Genomic DNA, 17,766 nt, shown 5'->3' with positions numbered 1-17,766 from the left:
ACCTGTGAGGTTGAAAGTATGAGCATCTATTTAAAAAGGCATCAATTGAAAGCTGAAGTAAACAAGGTTCAATGGATTACGGCGTGTAGGGGCATATTTACTAGGGAGGTGCGCACCCATTTGTCTGTTTTGACTTGTTCAAGACGGGCCCGCAGGCTACAACAATTAAACTCCATGCTGCCAATATTTTGTGCCAAAACTATGTACCTTCACAAACAAAGATTTCCAGAAATTTGCTGACAAGAACATATTCTTTTTGGCCAAGCTGAAAAGGCTTAAACTTAGCTTAGCTGCCTTTCAAGTAAGAATGAACTAATCCATAGTATTATTTGAAACATACAATAAACAAGAAAATGAGCACTGTATTGGCACTGTTAAAGAATGGGAGTGTTTTCTATCTTCATCCATAAACATAATAATGATAATAATAGCAGATAATACTATCCAGTATTAGTAAGGCTAAATCTAAATTATATTTAAAAAAAAAAGATCAAATAAGAGTAAGACACCAACATTCTACTACTCATTATGTTATTTCTTAGGCAAGGATCACAGTGCAATGCAGAAGTGAAAAATGTAGGTACAAGACCATGATGCCTGATAGGATTGGGCAATATGACGAAATATACCTTGAAATCATATCAATTTGTCAATTGTCAGAGATTTTGCCACTCTTTATACCATGCAAGCTAATTGTATTAGGCCATTATAGGTGATGTTTCAAATCAGTGAGCAGGATTGCTTTATGATTCCTGCAATCAAGTATTGAAGTATCTTGATTTGTCAGGTGTTAAATCATGTCTGGTTATTTGATCCATAAACAGTTTCTAATTTTGACGATATATGTCAATATCAGGATATAAAATGACATATAGTGTGATAGAAGACTTTATCCATATCGCCCACTCCTAATGCCTATATTCTCCAACACTGCCAAAACAGGAAATACCTTGATCAAATGCTGTGCCGTGTAGAAGCCTGCCGGTCCGCTTCCAACAATACACACCTTTGGGCTGCAAGAGGAAAGAGATGCCTTTCCATTCCCATTTATGCCTACAGAATCAGCAGGGAACCGTTAACAGGAATGTCTGAACTCCAGGCAAGTTCATGAGCAGTTCACAATCAGCCAGGAGAAAGCTTACCACTATTCATAACGCTGTTACTACTGTCCACTACGGCTAGTTTCGGTGTAGGACTGAGAGTCAGGCATATAGTTGTATAATATTATATTTTACTGATATAAGTACTGCTTGGTACATTGGGTATATGGCGCATTGCTGAGTGAAGTAACTGTTTCGCATATCTTAAAGCAAGTATGTAGCTTTGTCGAAAGGCAACAAATAATAATTGACTAGGTTTGGCGCGTGTTGCCTCCGTACAGGAAAACTAACCCTGCACGTACTGGGGCTACACACTGAGCATGAAATAAACGGGGTTAACACGCTTGTGGTTTCCGAGTGCCTCACCATCATGAAGCCGACTTATCCATCGACTTCTCCCTGAAGTCGACAACTTCAACCCGGAAAACAGCAGTTTCTGGACGCTCATCTTCTTCCCTCGCTAGAGACAAGCTGTCTGGCTTTAAACCAAGAACTAGTTAAATCCAATGTGAAGTTTTCCTGCTATTTGGTAACCAGCTCCACATTGCTGCCTCTGCTCTGAGCTTTGGACAGTCAGCAGGACTGAGAGCAAAAGCCAAGGTGAAAAACGCTTATCTTTCCTGGGTAGTTTTCGCAGGCTGCGTGTCCTTAACTAGCACTCTGATGCTAACAGTTAGCTACATTTGAGCGTTTCGAACTGCGTTTCTTTCATCATACAAATAATAACTTTATCACATAGTTACAATATTATCATCAGAACAGACTGTTTTCAAGGCTGCACCTTGCGTTACACCCGCATCAGTCCGCGGAACACCGACAAGTCAGTACGGAGGTTCCACAGATTAGATATTTTTAAATAAATTAGGCCCAGCTATTTTCCTCTACCACTGGCTGACAGCTTGCATGACCGAATAAGTATGTTCCTAGATTTGTGTGTGTGAATTAATTTTTCATGGGGTAATCCAGCCTATTTGACAACAACTGGAATTGTGCTGTTGAAAGTATTTTGTACAATAAAGTTGTTTCCCTAAACTGGAAATCAGAGCGTCAAGACATTAAACCTGAATGGTGCAATACTAAGAAATATAATGTGAATTCTATTTTTAGGTGGATTTTCTCTTCTTCCTCTAGGCTAAGGATGCAGTGGTGCCTTTTTAAAATGTGTGTGTACTTCAAAGGAACAGCGAAACTGGAAAAAGTTCAGATTTAATGTACATATCAAATCAGGCAGAAAACTGTGGTTCACAATTGTTTTAAAGTTCATAATCCTTTCATGAGACACAAAGGAAACACTAAGACTAAGCACACTGCAGAACTCAACAGGTCAAGCTCACATGTAATACAGCACATACAGCAGAATAACAAAAATGCTTGCTGTGCAGTTTTTCTTCACTGTTCACGTGCATCACACCTGTACACCCCACATCAGCCAGGATGTGGTAGCTCAATCATGTTTCTGCAAACAAAACACAATTTTCTATATAAAAGGCAACGAGAAGCAGTGGAAACAGTGAAACACCTTTCCTGGCTAGAGCACATACGGGAGCTGCTGACACAAAAAAATATCTCAATCATCTGCAATACATTTACTGTAAGTTGACACAAACTTTTCCAAAGACTCATCATCTTATTGTTATCGTTGCTTCGACTCTTAGCATTATAGAATGCCCCTGAAGTCAAAAGTATTTTCAGATGTGGTTAAGTAGGGACAATGTTGAGCTCTCTGCTGAGGACAGACATGCTGAGGCCGGTTAGGTCTGGATGGTGCTACAGCTCTGGCAGGTCTGAAGTCCTTTTTAAACTGTAGAAACACAAAGAAAGCATATTAATTGCAACACCATGGCATTGTCTTTGAATGATTCTGAGAGCAGGTCCATCTGCTTACAGCAGTACTTACTCGTCGTTTGTATCTCACAATCCCTACTACTCCAGTGAGGAACAACAATACAGTGCATGCTGCCACACTCAAGCCAATAAGGAGGACATCCAAAAAGTAGTAGGTGCATTGCTTCTGGGGATTTCTCTCTGTGAGGAGAAGTAGCAGAAGAAGAAAGTTAAATCAAGGACTAAAAAGTTCAAGTTTTTTGATATGAATGGACAGTGTGTGTGCATGTTTGAACTCAAATGACTGGTTCTTTCACCTCTGACAATGATAATGGTGCCATTGCTGGACAGGGTTTCTATTATCGCCTTCTCTGATTGATAGCGTTTCCAGTCGCAGTAATACAAGTCTGTGTCCTCCAACCTCAGCAGAGACAGCTGCAAGGTGAACCCATAGCCCTCCCTGATCTGCTGGTCTTGAGCTATGTGAATTCGGTCTGTAAATTCCGCAGCTATAGTATTCTTGGTGACTTGTCCGTTATCCAAGGACAGGAACACAACGTCCCCTTCGCCATGGAAGCGCCTGCGGAGGTTGAACCCTATCAGGTCAGACAATGATGTGGAGCATGTGATCTCAGCAGATGAGTTGATTGTCTTCTGAGAGATGGACAAGGGATCTTGATAAACTGTCAGGGAGAGATGGACTGTTCACTGACTGCCTCACCTGAAGTCACCATTTATGGAGATAAAACCATTATCAGGTCTTAATATCATTGGAAGTGTAAAAAAAAAAGAAAAGAAGTAATTTTTAATGATCAATTCAAACACCATTGTTAAAGGGAATTCATAAAAAGAGCTTATAGATGGTTTCAGACAGTAGTGAGAAGTAAGTACATTCAAATACAATTTTGAGGTACTGTGTTACCTTTATACTTCTACTTCACTACATTTCTGAGTGGAATATTGTACCTTTAACTCCACTACATCTATCTGACAGCAATAGTTACTAGTTACTTTTTAGATTAAGATTTTACTTTTTTTTTTTTAAAACAATAACATAATAAGCTGATAAAATACAATGCATTGTTTCAAGATTAAACCAGTGGTTCCCAACCATTTTGCGATTTGTGATTTCTTTCTGTCTAGTTGGGGCCCCTTGCCACATTTCAGATGTCTAGGAGTTGTTAGAAATTCCACCAAATACTTCTTATATGGTTTCATTTAAATAATCGTTTGGGGCCCAAAGAGGTCAAACAATATTTTGCAAAAAGCAAAGATTATCAGTCACAGAGGCTATCTTTCTACAGAACGAGTGCTGTTATTTTTGATACTTAAAGTAAATTTTGCTGATAAAATTACTTTTAATTAAGTAGGATTTTGAATGGAGGACTTTGACTTGTAATCCATTGTTGTCTTGGTACTTTTACTTAAGTAAAGAATCAATAAAGTCATTTTTCCACCATTGCCTTTAGAGACACTGCGCAGAGAGCAAAAACAGGATAAGGCTGCAAGTAAACAGGAAAAGATGACTCAGACTTACTTTTGAAGACATCTTCATTTTATTGGACCTTAAACCAAAAATGTATCCATCCTTTCTCTCTCTCTCTCTCACACACACACACACACTCACCTGTCCAGGTGCTGAGTATTACCTCAGCAGGCATGCAGAGTAATCCCAACACACAGCTCCACCAGTGGGCTTTCATCCCGCAAAAGCTGGGCTGCAGGCAGGCTACCGCAGACTCAGCCCAAGACGCAGCAGCCTGACTTACTGACAGGCTGACTGTCACATGAATGCTTCAAAAGAGAAGTCGTGTACAAAGGCAATGTGAAACTGACTGTGTGTGTGACTACATGATGTTTACCAGCTACATGTGGGTGTGTCTGTGTGCTGCATTAGATCAAAGACGTGGAAGTGCTTGTTTCTGACGACATGTTCCATCACCTGTAACTGTTTCGTGTAAGATGCACCATAATCTGCCCACACAGTATATCAATCACTCCTTTCACAGCATACAGTATCACATTTACTTTTGATTCCTACTTTGCTTGTTTTTATTGTAGAATGAATTGAGTAATATGAAAGGCTTTGTATTACACTTCCATAAAGTTGTAGCCCAGCATCCCTAATCCCTAGTACATAGATCAAGCTCCAAAAATTGCTGGAGCCTACATTTCCCATAATGCAAATCATTAACATATTTTACTACACTTCCGCTGCCTGGTAAATGCCCATGTTTTTCAAAGACCATGCCAAAGTTCGTAACGCAGGCTTTCAATTATTATTTTTTGTAGTCTCAAAGCCCGAGCTGAGATAACCCTTAGCATATTTACCTGGATGAATCTGTGCAAAGACCTCAATGGATTCTGAAAAAAATTATGTAAGTCAGTATGATTTTTCAGAGGCAGCTGTGGTGAGCAATAACTCATGAACAACAAACATTTAAACCTTCCCCTGCCACACACAAATGCTTAAACACAAATTTCAGAATTTGTCAGGCAATCTGGGATTCTTCACTCTCCAGTAGTGTCACTGGGGTCTCCTCGTGTCTGTTCCTTCTTGATGCATTTGATTACGTTTCTGCCTCTGTGAGTTCCAAACAGCAAACACAAAAGGGCCAAAACAATGAGGGTGACGAAAATGCTCAAAACGGCCGGTTTCACATCAGGCTTGGCCTGTGCTGGCATGGCTGGACCTGGCAAGATAAAATATACTTATCTTAACATGTGGATTAAATCCAACTGTATGTCTGAACAAGACTTTCAATTCATAGAAATGGATAATAATGATGCACACATACACTCACTCACATACATTTGCTAAAAGACTTTTAAGACACTGGAAGCTACTCACCACGGGGGCTAATGGAGCACTGTACTTTGATGGCAGATGAATCAGCAGAACCACAGTTTGTTTCTATGTGAGCGGTGTAAGTTTCCTCCTCCGTGACATTTGAGATGGTCAGCGACACATAAGTCAGATAATCCCATTCACAGTTGTATTTCATCAAGATACTATTGCATTGGATGTCACCATGACTGCTACGCCATAGATAACGTAGACCTTCACAGTGCTGTAATGACTCGGAGTAATATACAGTGCAATTTAGTGTCACTGTTTCTCCAGCTGCAACTTCCACGCTTTTGTTGCACTTCAGTGACACTCCTGGATTAGACACTACTGGATGAGGAAAAAAAGGTCAATAAATGATATGATTTTTTTTTTTTTTTTTTTTTTACGTCATAATGTATTTACAGTATACAGTACATTTATTTCTGGTACAAGCAATATAAAAATACCGTTATTTGATGAGACACTGGTTTGTAGGAAAGCAGCAGCATAGAGCAGACTCAAACATATCCACAGGCAGGACATCCTGGAGGTTCCACTGTCATTCATCTGACAGCTATAGTTACTGGTAAATATTCAGATTAAGATTTTACAAACAAAACATATGAAAAACATAGAGATATAGATTAAACTAGTGATTTCCAGCCAGGTGTGCTTTTGCAGTCGACAGGGGATATGTGGAAAGATTGTGGAGTAGCTCAACTCATTTTTAAAAATAGAATTTCTGATTTGATTAAAGAAATATTATCACATATTTGTGTTTAGGGAAAAAAAAACCAAAACAACCTCTATCCAAACAGAATTACAAATACGTAATTATAATAATTACAATACGTTCCAACACATTTGGAACACGCTGAAGGAGTACTCGAGCTGATCTGTGGAGGTGCATCAGACAAAAAGGGCTGCACTTTATGAAGTAGAAAGAAGGACTTTTATTTTTTTACTTTTACATCATATTGTTGTTTTGCTACTTTTACAATACTTCTTCCACCACAACAGACTAATTGCAGCCCCTCAGCAAACTCTGCATTTTAACCTTTTTGGATCAACAGCCTCCATGACCCTGATAAAACCATAAATGAGCTTCTTAGGGACGCATTAATATTTCAAGTGCAGAAAAGCAAATGAACACACCCTTACACACACTTTTATATAAATATGTACACAGAAAGAGAGGTACTTACATCATAGCATGCTTCTTTCTGATCTGCGCATCAGGGAATGATTCCAAACAAACACGACATGCGAAAGTATCTGGCTTTAAACCCAAACACCAAACCTGGAGCGGATTGGGGGATTTCCTGTTGGTGTTGTGAAACTGAACATGCCTGCAGAGATGAAAAGATTGAAGGTAAAGGAAGCAGGGGAAAGTGAAAGAGAGGGTAAGATGGAATGTTACTCCATGAAAAAATTAATGTAGATCATCATTTGTTTCAGGTGATACCTAAATGTACTATGGTGTGTAAATATTTGGCAGGGCCGTGGCTGCACTGTTAAAGAAGCCCGTCGTTTTTTGCCCAGTGACAGAGCAGCTTGTTCTTCTTTGTTACTTACTTGTTAATGTGTGTGAGATGCATTCTGTAAGCGACTCTCATGGCTAACTGTGTAGGCTAAATTAAAATCTAGTCTTCTGTTGTTTATGCCAAATATCAATTGGAATAATACACCCCAATTCTTTTGTGTAAAATGTGTATACACTGGGTTTTCTGGTTGTGACATCATACAAATGAATTGTATGATGAGAACTGGCTTCTTCTGCCTGGTACATGTCACCCTCCAACATGAGACTGATCAAAAAGTTACTGAACAAAAACTAATTCATCTCACATAGATGTTAATTTTTGTTTTAATTAACTGGAAATGCACCAAATAATTAAAGTGACTTCATGGACTCTCTGGTGGTTACCTGCTAACCTCAAGGTGACAAAACACCAGGAAGTCACGGTGCGCTGCTGCTGTTCACCAAGAATAACCACACGTTATCTCTCTGTAAAACAGCAAATTGTTGTTTTTGCTTTCATTTTTGTGCACGGATTAAACAAACATGATAGTGAGGTGCTGTTATGTGAATTTCTGAACTTCAGACAGAGCCAGGCTAGCTGTTTGCCCCTGACTCCAGTTTCTATGCTAAGCTAAGATAATTGGCTCCAGCTCGTACTTAACACACAGACATTAGCCTCTGCAAGAAAGCAAAGAAGCATATTTTCCAAAATGGTAACCTATTCCTTTAAATTGTTTTAAAAAATATATATTTTGTGTGGATCTCAGTAACGCTAACAACCACTCTGTGGAAGCTAATGGGGATCAAAATAAATAAGGAAAGAAAGATAGATTCGATTAATCCATTGGTCTGTAAAATGTCAGTAAAAAAAACAGGCCAATTATTATTTCCAACAGCCCAAGGTGATGTCTTCTAATTGCTTGTTTTGTCTGACATACAATCCAAAATCCAAAGATATTCAATTACCAATGATATAAAAAAGAGAGAAGCAGTAAGTGCTTACATTTGAGAAGATGGAACCGGTGTGTTTGCCAATTTTGCAGGATAAATAATTTTAGCAATTTGATCATAAAAATTGATCATTCAAATAAATAAATAGTTTCAGCACTACGGCTTGCACACTGTATGAAGCACCTTTAAAAAGGTTCAATTCACTCAAATAACAAAAAAATTGGTTAAAAAGAGGTTACATTTGTTAGTTTCGAGAGAGTATATTATATTATTGAGAAGTTTTCATCAGAACTTTAAAATTAAAAACTGTTGACAGTGTGTTTTGTGAATTACCACAGTTTTAACTCAACAGGAGGCAGAGGCTGTTCAGTGAACAATGACATCACCCGCAGAGACTCTACATTAAAATGAAACAACACCTCATTTGTCAGAGTATTTTAGTGCTTAACATGTGTGTTTGATCTTGTAAAAACAAAGAACAAAAACAACATATAACTTAAAAATACTAGTTTGTGGAATGGCAACAAAGTGATAATACAAATGAAATCATCCTGTACCATTAAAAAATAATGACTGATTCTTCACTGGGACAGATAAACCAAACAGTGGGCTGGTAGTTAAATATAAGCAAACAGGTCAGGTTATAATGTGTTATTAAAAGGCCTTTAACCTCTTGAATCACACAGCAGCCTTACTCTCCATTGACCAGGACTGTTGAGATAAGACGATCACACTGTTGCATAGTTATCAATGTGTCTTGTCTTTCAGTGAGGAACAGTGGAGATAACTTGAACACAAAGTAAAACAGCATGTATCATATTGGACAGTTTACATTTGGAATACATTAGACTCCTCAAATGTACATTCAGTATCCACAAGTTCAGGTCATGGGCTCCTAAAAGCTTCTTATACTGTATATGTTTCCTCAGCGGCTTATTGCTCTATAAATAGACATAAATAGTCCACACTTGTACAGACTTCCTGATTTCTCAGAACAGTTGGCGGATCAGGTGACTTTGTACCTAATTCATTGTTTGCCATTAACTGCAGCTTACTGACATCACTGCTTCAGTCTGCAGAAAATGTAAATGTGTGTTTTTCTGGACTCTGGACCTTCATTTGTCCTCAGACTCAGGGTTGGCACAGGATATCCACCAATTTCAAATACAGACATCGCCCCCCTGTGGCCAAACGGAACAACTGCACCTGGTCCGTGTGCAGCATGGTCCTCGGCTTGTCCTTCACGGTGCCAGCATGAACGATGAGATGGTCCAAGCAGAATCAGAATCATCCAGAAGCAGCCCTCATTCAACTTCCTGATGTCTGAAAGCATCCCCTTTCTCCTCACCACTGCATGTGTGGGGGCTGTGTGTGGATCTGACTCTGATTTCTGTAATGGGTGTGCAGGAGTGTACTGGCCTGCGGGGAGTCCTGGCCCTGCAGCCAGTCTTGATAGAGGGTGTGCACGGTGGGGTTGACCTCTGGGAGACGGACTGGCAGGCTGCTATAGGCCTCCTCCATCTGCTGGACCAGGGCTTTATCCACCCGGCCTCCCGCCTCGCTCTCTGCCTGACCGCGGCCGCTCAAGCACCCTGAGTGGACACAAGGGAGACACAAGAACGGTTTACAGCAGCAGATCCGAGCTGAAGGGTAGTATTTCAAGTAACGTTTCTAGGAGTGGCAGGTTTAAGTTTCAAAACAATGAATATTTTCAAAACCATGCTGGTAGTTGTGGTGTTACCTCCTGGGCAGGACAGCACCTCCACCAGCTGGTAAGGCACACGTCCCTTTCTCATTCGGTGAACCAGGGTCTGGATGTTCCTGAAACCATAGATGGCAGCAAACTGCAACAGAGTTTCCCCATCCCGCTCCAGAGTCACTTCCTGGAAGTCGCGGTTCCTAAAAAACCAACAGAGTACACAGGAGGAGAGTTTTCAGACAAAGAAATTGTATTTCATGTCCAAATTAAAAGATACGACGATATAATAATATTGACGCTGCTTGAAAGTATTACACACAATGATAATGACACTGGACCAATAGAGATGAACTATACATCAGGACAGATAGAACTGGAGAGTAAAAAATATGCTATAGATGACTGGACCTCCATGCAGTATATTCCACCAGAATAAGTCTCAAGGTCCCAGTGCATCTCACCTGAGGTTCTTGTATGTGATCTCATGGACGTCCAGACCAAAGAGCTCTTTGGCAGCATGTTTGAAGATGTGTTCCAGAAAGCCTTCAGAACCTCGGCCCTCGTGCCTCACCAGCGCCACATCTTCAGCGTCTCCCAGCCTGCAGTGACAGTACAGGCTACTCTGACAACGACTTCCATAACAACTCAGTGAAAATATACAATTGTAAGTTGGATGCCGTTTTAAACAACATGTAGGTTGGATGGACAATATAATGTAAACAAATGTAGGGCGCGGGGGACAGAATGATCATCATCACGTATTATAATAATTGCAGACTTGTTTTTGTTGCTTAAACTAACAAATTACTTGCAATAGCAATGTTGGAGCAATTATATCATGTACATAATATCCTTTTATAGTCAAACACAAGTTTAAGTTGTACTGTACATATACTCTATCCATCAAACAGATGAAACTTAATATGTTATTCATATATTTGTTCCAGCCGTCTTTGCGCTGCCATGCACTACTTCTATAATAACACAGTATCACTCACAGCAGCTGTATACAGTAACAAGTGACCTGTGTGAAAGTATATTAAGAGCTACTGAGTCAAATACTTGGTCAATAAAGTTGAAACCGAGTGAAAGTGATATTAATATAATCAATAACTACACTACTTTGAATATTGTTTCTCTGTTACTCATCCAGACTTGCTAGCTGCATCCTTTTTTGACCTACAAAATAGCACCAATGTCATTATCTAGTTTGAAAATGTTTAATCTGTTTCTCAGCAAAGATAACTGATGGGATGACAACTAGTCCAACTACTCACACATGGTCCAGTGGAACTGAGTCCAGCTCCTCAACGGAAACCTTCCTCTGCTCCATCAGGTAATGGATCTCCCCTGAAACATCAAAAATCACTGTTACTGTAACATCTCTATTTTATGTGTGTGATACTGAAACCAAAATAATATTTGTCCTAGTGCCTGATATGCAGGATTTGTGTGATCTCTTGTGTTATGTAGTGTGGTGTAAATGCAAATGGGATTATGCATGATTACTGTTTATCTACTGTACTCTTACACTATCCAATAAAATGCAAAATAACAAAGGTAATTTGAAATGCACAACTTGCATAAGGTTTTAATGTCTGCATCCAATGTGAGGTACCAAACAGCCACATCAATTCTGTTCTCTAGCTGTATGGCTGAGAACAAAAGCACATTTCTTTGTTTAGCAGCAGATGCAGCTTCCCCACAGATAAAATCAAACATGCAGAGGAAGCAAAACCTGATGATAAATTCTCACTTTGAGGTGTATTGTGATGCCAGGTGTGAGCTGCTGCCTGTCTCAAATGCATCTAGATACAAACAGATGGGTCTCGACAGGAAAGAATATAAGGGGATGTGCATCCTGTTGGCCTGGTGATGTGTATAATGTGTGTACATTTGTATTTAGCTAGTTAGGGCGTGTCTGTGTAATGTTTGGGGTTGGGTCTCCCACATGCTTTTCAAATGGTTGAGACCCACTACTATGTGAGGAAAAGAAAATTGTGAAGGCTCTATGATGAGTGGACATTTTAGATAGCATAATGACAAAATGTATTTGATGCTAAGACTTGTTTGTTGAAATGACATAAATCAGTGTGTTCCTACTGTATATATACTACTGCCTCTAGTTAATAAAAGCTGTATTTAACATAACCTAAGCATCAAAATGAAGTCTAATAAACATTTGCAAATATTGTTTGGCCACAGTTTGTAAGATAAAGAGGACTGAACCTGAGGTGAGGACACAGTCCACATCTCTGGTCTCCAGCAGGCTGCTGTAAAACTCCTCTCTAATGGCCTCCAGCTTCTTATCAAAGCAGGGAGCCACCAACACGTGGTAGACTTTCTCTGGACTCAGCTTCTGCTGGGAGACAAGGCAGAAGGAATAAACTACATAAGGCAAATTCTTATTAAGCATTTTACAAAACATTTTCTACAGGCTCAGAGTGCCTTAGATTTCATTTCACTTTAGATCTGAATAACAGAACATCTGTTATACCATTACACTGTCATACAATTGCATTTGGTGCATTGTGTTATGAATATTCCACTGACCGTGTACAGATTTAGCTAGTGTATCACTACCTGTGACAGCCAACTGGCAAACAAATCTTGTCCTCTTAGTTAACATCTGGACAGGACAGAGTTAAGCTACTATACAACTACTATAAACGGCCACGTGTACAATAAAAGATGCTTCCTTATTCTAAGTGATATTGGACTCAGTATTCCCCTCAGATTTGTGTTCAGCAGCTGTACACTCAGTTGTTGTGAGGCTGCTGGGTCTCAGTGATGAACTGAAACTTCAGGATCACGATTTTATTTGTACACAGGTCAGGTGCACAGACATCTTACGCAGCTCATTATATTTTAATTTGCCCCACCTTCTTAATCTGTTACCTCCAGCTTTTGCCGATACTTTACCTTGTGAGGCAGATGGATTTGCGAGATCACACGGAAATCCATCTCGCCAGGCTTCAAGTTATGCGCTTGTGGCTGAACCAATCAGCGTCCTATGAAGAACTACTGGCAGCTACGGCCGTGGTTTATGTGTGACGAGCAGCGAGAAGCGAAGCGACCGTATGTTCAAAAACACTGGCGGCTCCTAAGGAGGTTAGCATAGACGTTGCTATAGCATCAGTTATATCAGAACTGTAGAATAATTCTTCACTGTAAGAAGAGCGAAGAACGCCAGTTTCTTGATGGAAGAGATGTTTTCGCTCTTCTCCCGACTGGCTTCGGCTCTCCTACTACCGTCATATGGTTCGTGGATCCGATAAGTTCAAGTTAGCCCTTTTGATAGACAGTGATAGACAGATGGTTCATCCAATCACCTGCCAAGTATTTTTTGAAAGTGCCTGCCCTTTTCCCTACAGTTTCCAAGGACGACTTCTCATATGGTTCTGTGTAACAAACCATCTGGCGCGTCAGGTTAACTGATACTGCCACTGTATCAACAACCGTTAAGTGTTGCCAATAATGTGTAGCGGTACCACCGACAAACTAAATGCATTCGCTCACCTGCTGTTTAGAGAAGTAGTCTTTGACCAAACAGCCCATGATCTGCTGAGGAGACCTGGCTGTGCAGATATGAGGGGTGACCAAACTGCCCAGGACACGCTCTGAATAGCGGATCCACCCTGTAAACAAACAAAACAAACACACACAGTTAAAATAACCCTTGACCCTCTGCTCTCCGGAATCAAATGTTTTCTTTTATAGGAGAAAAACATACCAAACAGACTACATTTTTAACACAGTCAAACATAATGTATACAGACATACATACAGTATAACAAGCTTTATACTGTACATTGGCCAAGTCCAATACATCTTTTAAATGGCGATGCAGCGGTCCCTGGTGCAAAATTATAAACTTTTCCATGAGATTCCAAACCCATGACAATTTTTTTCCCCTTCCTAATTTGCAAATATTATTAATAGATGAACAGTCGGGTTTCCACTACAGCTGGAGCTGAAAATCACCATCAACAAGCAATAGTTGAGAGCTGAAACCATTGGTCATTAGTCAATCTACACAAAAGTAATAGCCAACAAGTGATTTATCGTCAAGCCATTTATTAAGTAAAACCAATCACAAATGTCCAAAATTATCAGCTTCCAGCTTCCCAACTGCGAGGATTTACTGCTTTTCTGTTTTATATCATTAGAAATGGAATATATCCCAGGGTTTTGGATTGTTAGTCGGGCAAAACGCCATTTTAAGAAGTCACCTTTGGCTCTGAAGAAATGTGATGGGAATTTTTTTTAACATTTCTGACATTGTAAAGACTAAATGATGAATCAATTAGTTGAAAATAACAAACATTTCTAATGATCCCACTTCCCCAGCAGTGTCCTGGTCTGGAGTTGAGAAATGCCACACTTCATGACCAGTGGAAATCCTACAAACTGAATGAATGGAAGTCTATGCATTTGTTCCTGAGGGAAGAAAAAAAAGAGAGAGAGACCAATAAAGTCCTTAACTATTTGCTGTTCCTATCTCTGGTGAAGGGAGTGGTGAGAGAAGAGCTTTCTATCTTTCCCCAGCAGCACACCACTGCTATCTCTACTTATAAAACAAGCTCTGTCTCCCCCTATTCAGCACTCAACATGCAAATTAAAAAATATGACAATTTAGGTAAATATTACGTTAGAGGGTAGTTGAGTTGGCTTAACAATCAATCTGACAGGTTTGGAATAAAAAAAGTGAAGAGGGAGAGGAGAACATGGTGGGAGAGAAGGGGTGAGGAGGAAGGGAGTTTTACCTGGGCAGGAGGAGGTGAACATGGGCAAGGCGTGGGAGTCGTGGTGCCTCCTGCGATACCTCTGAATAAACTCCTTCTGACTCTCTAAGATGCTGAAGCCTGCCGCCAGAGTGGTGTCGAACACATACTGCACTCCTGCAGGGACAACCCAGAGATGAGAACAGAGAAAGTGGGACAGGGAGAGTGGGGGAGAATGTCGCGCACCCATAATAGATACTGATGAGTAGGTGGAAGTTTCTACACACCAGTAATAAAGACAAATGGTTTCAGGAAGCTAAAGGTCTGACTTTTTAATGCTTTTAAAAAAAATTTAAGTGGCCATTATACCTTAGAATAAAACAAACTACATAAAAACATAAAAGCTGTCAAATGTTGGCTGCGAAATAACAGTCATAAATTAAATTATTAAGAGACATCCTAGATCTGATCTGGATAAATCCTACAGTGGACATGCAGACAAATATCTATTTATATATAAATCTGTCACTTCACAGGGGAAAAAAATATAACAACACCTCAAATAACTACAAGATGTTTTATATTGTGACAGGTAAACATATGAATCCCACTCACCTAAACTCTTGAGGAAACCACAGAGTTTGTGGGCAGCCTCGGTAATGTCCAGACCAAACTTGACAGCAAAGAAAGGCAGAGACTGTGGACACATCGACGCTACCAGCACCTTGTGCTTCGACACGTCACACTTCTGACAGGGACAGAGGAACAATGCAAGGTATTGCTCAATGTGCAACAACACAGCTTCCTGACTTTCTCAGGTTTCAGATGCCGACTGGTTGCGTATTGTACCTTATTGAGTGTCAGCACCCGCTCCACTTCCTCCAGGCTCTGCTGAGAGATCTTCAGGCTCTCCTCCACTGACAGACAGCCATCACAGGACAGACAGGCACTCAGCAGCAACTGGGATCCTTCATGCACCTGGGGGGGGGGGGTTGTTACATGGAGGGTTTTAAAAGAGACAAATTGTATGTTTTAAAAGGGTACGCCAGAGATTTAGTAGTGGACTTCCATAGGCAAGAGTCCACTACTCACAAGAGACAGATTTGAAAAAGAATATGGTCAAAATTGAAGCAACAAAGATACGGTGGATCCTACACTTGCCATAATGCAACTCACTATCTTTTCTTAAACCTTTCATTCCTGGTAAATGCCCATGTTTTGAACTGCACACTTCCAGTTTGTAACGTAGGCTTTCTGTTATAAATATATAGTCTCTAAGCACAATCGGCAATAACCCAGGCTTATTTTTCAGACTTTAGAAAGCTCCTCCAGAGCAACAGAAGACATTATACAACTGTTTTCACAGTCTGAATAGTACTCCTCATGACGAGTAAACTGATTTTGATGTACACAATAAGTGGAGCGCCCCTTTAATAAACTACCTGACGAAGATTTATTTTGCCAGATCAATCGATAATAAATGTAATTGGTGAGTAAACAGACATTACCTGTCCATTGACTTCATCTCTCTCCTGGTGTGAGTTAGCCCCATCCTCACCCTGTTTCTTGTTGCACTGTGTGAGGAAGATCAGTAATTAAATTCATGATTGACAGCAATAAAACGTTTTTCAAATTCAGCATGTAATTCAGAGTCGACTGATATATTAGACAATGCAGTGATACAGATACAGAAATTCACCTGTTTGGTGCAGTTCTCACACTTCTCCTTGCGCTTTACTATGTTGACCTCTGACATTTTTCTTGGCGGTTATCTGTAAATTGAGGGTGATATATATATAGATAACATCACCATTAGCTTCCCAGTGTTGATCATTTCCTCACAGCATGTTCCCTCTGAAGCACTGGCATGACGACTGTTGCCTGCAGCCTGCTGCTGTGTAGTTTTGTCAACTCCACCCTCCTCTGCCTGTCCCCCTGTCCTATCACAAGCTGCCCGCTTATCATAAACACAACAGCTCTGTAATGTTGGGAAACTGGCAATGAACACAAACTAGTATCCTGTAATTACAATTTAAATGGCTCACGTTAATTATACACACAATGCCAACAAAAACAGCCACAAAGGCCATTTCATCTCATTTTCTTCGCGTGAGGCAAAAAAAGACAAGTATGGACTGGAAGCTATCATCCTGTGAAAACCCACATATATCACAATATGTCACCTTCCCACCATGTAAAATGCGAAACGGCTCGTGATAATTTCAGCCTAGCTAAAACATCAATACTTTGTAACGCAATGTGTAAACCATAGACTGTATAAAAGATGGTGTAAACGTTGACGTGAATTAGCTAGCGTTACGTAGAATTTTATTTTAGCTAACTAACGTTTTGCTATATACAAATATGCTATTGCGTTACATGCCTTTTTTACTAATGGCGGGTAAACTACTCAATGTGTTTGTTTAACTGTGTGTTGGTTTAACAGTATGAAAGGCCCTGCGTTACATTACAAGGTCGAATTTTAAGGTAACTCACCGGACGGTTTTTATTTCACTGCTCTTTCAGACAAAGACATGGAAAAATAGCAGCACTGATACAGTACAGCAGGTAAAATCAGCAGTTACTCAGCACTCTTTCAAATCAAGTCGTTTGTGGACGGTATCACCACCACTGTTCGCTTGAACCTACGCGGTTATTTCATACTAAACTAGTGCTTGAACGGCGTCGTGGCTTCTAATATTCAAACCGGTCGTGTCTATGTACGTCCGACTCCATTGTGTACCCCGGTGAATCCATGACGCATGCGCAAACGGAGTAGTAATTTGCTCCGGAAGCTTTGACTCGACTTTTTCCTCAAACTGCCTTGTGGGGGTATTAAAAAGAGGTAGACAATTAACAAAATATGATATGCTACAAACTCCAAAACGGAAGTGTCTCCTACATCCATGCTTTTTTACAAGCTTTCCTGGGTGGATGGCCAGGCTAATGCTTAAGTATGTGACAAAACCATAGATAAAACAGGACAAAACAAGTCAAAATAAGTTGAGCCTAGTTCAGTACAAAACGAAATACATTTTGTTTTGCCATTGTGTTATAGAAAATCAAAAGGCTTGCGTAGTAAACAGACTACACAGCCAAATACATCTTTTCTCTTA

General features: G+C 40.1%; 2 protein-coding genes across 4 annotated transcripts in view; both read right to left on the bottom strand.

Annotated features, from left to right (window-relative positions):
- fdxr (ferredoxin reductase) overlaps positions 1 to 2,044 on the bottom strand; it is a 16,970-nt gene extending 14,926 nt beyond the window's left edge. Inside the window, exons 1-2 of one of the 2 annotated variants that reach the window (XM_044179335.1) lie at positions 1,467 to 2,044; positions 950 to 1,053 (exon numbers count right to left, since the gene is read on the bottom strand). In XM_044179335.1, coding sequence (XP_044035270.1) covers positions 950 to 1,053; positions 1,467 to 1,548 — 186 coding nt within the window. In that variant the 5' untranslated portion in view covers positions 1,549 to 2,044. The remainder of the gene's footprint in view (positions 1 to 949; positions 1,054 to 1,466) is intronic. The other variant, XM_044179336.1, reaches the window with a different exon arrangement.
- Positions 2,045 to 2,290: 246 nt separating this feature from the next.
- narf (nuclear prelamin A recognition factor) lies at positions 2,291 to 17,466 on the bottom strand. 2 transcript variants are annotated; one of them, XM_044179338.1, is made up of 18 exons: positions 17,147 to 17,466; positions 16,350 to 16,422; positions 16,159 to 16,224; positions 15,500 to 15,628; positions 15,266 to 15,398; positions 14,693 to 14,827; positions 13,446 to 13,564; positions 12,156 to 12,288; positions 11,204 to 11,276; positions 10,388 to 10,525; positions 9,969 to 10,126; positions 6,960 to 9,819; positions 6,222 to 6,337; positions 5,776 to 6,102; positions 4,552 to 5,617; positions 3,242 to 3,607; positions 2,998 to 3,125; positions 2,291 to 2,901 (listed from the first exon to the last, which is right to left on the bottom strand). In XM_044179338.1, exons 2-12 carry the CDS (start codon positions 16,404 to 16,406, stop codon positions 9,572 to 9,574), a joined length of 1,389 nt encoding a protein of 462 aa, XP_044035273.1. In that variant the 5' UTR covers positions 16,407 to 16,422; positions 17,147 to 17,466; the 3' UTR covers positions 2,291 to 2,901; positions 2,998 to 3,125; positions 3,242 to 3,607; positions 4,552 to 5,617; positions 5,776 to 6,102; positions 6,222 to 6,337; positions 6,960 to 9,571. The 2 variants fall into 2 exon arrangements, with proteins under 2 accessions (XP_044035273.1, XP_044035274.1); XM_044179339.1 differs by having other exon boundaries at positions 12,156 to 12,285; positions 17,147 to 17,465.
- Between the last annotated feature and the right edge of the window lie 300 nt (positions 17,467 to 17,766).

This window comes from Siniperca chuatsi, linkage group LG20 (assembly GCF_020085105.1).
Source record: "Siniperca chuatsi isolate FFG_IHB_CAS linkage group LG20, ASM2008510v1, whole genome shotgun sequence".
NCBI classification, from domain to species: domain Eukaryota; kingdom Metazoa; phylum Chordata; class Actinopteri; order Centrarchiformes; family Sinipercidae; genus Siniperca; species Siniperca chuatsi.
Note: the sequence above shows the minus strand (reverse complement) of the source record. Positions and strands in the feature narration are given on the sequence as shown.

Bases quoted from the DNA above. Each gene is read 5' to 3' on its own strand.
- narf (XM_044179338.1), bottom strand. From the start codon at position 16,406: ATGTCAGAGGTCAACATAGTAAAGCGCAAGGAGAAGTGTGAGAACTGC. The intron at 15,629-16,158 runs GTAATGTCTGTT...CCCCCCCCCCAG, and splicing joins GAGATGAAGTCAATGGACAG to GTGCATGAAGGATCCCAGTT. The intron at 11,277-12,155 runs GTTCAGTCCTCT...TTGATGTTTCAG, and splicing joins GGACTGTGTCCTCACCTCAG to GGGAGATCCATTACCTGATG.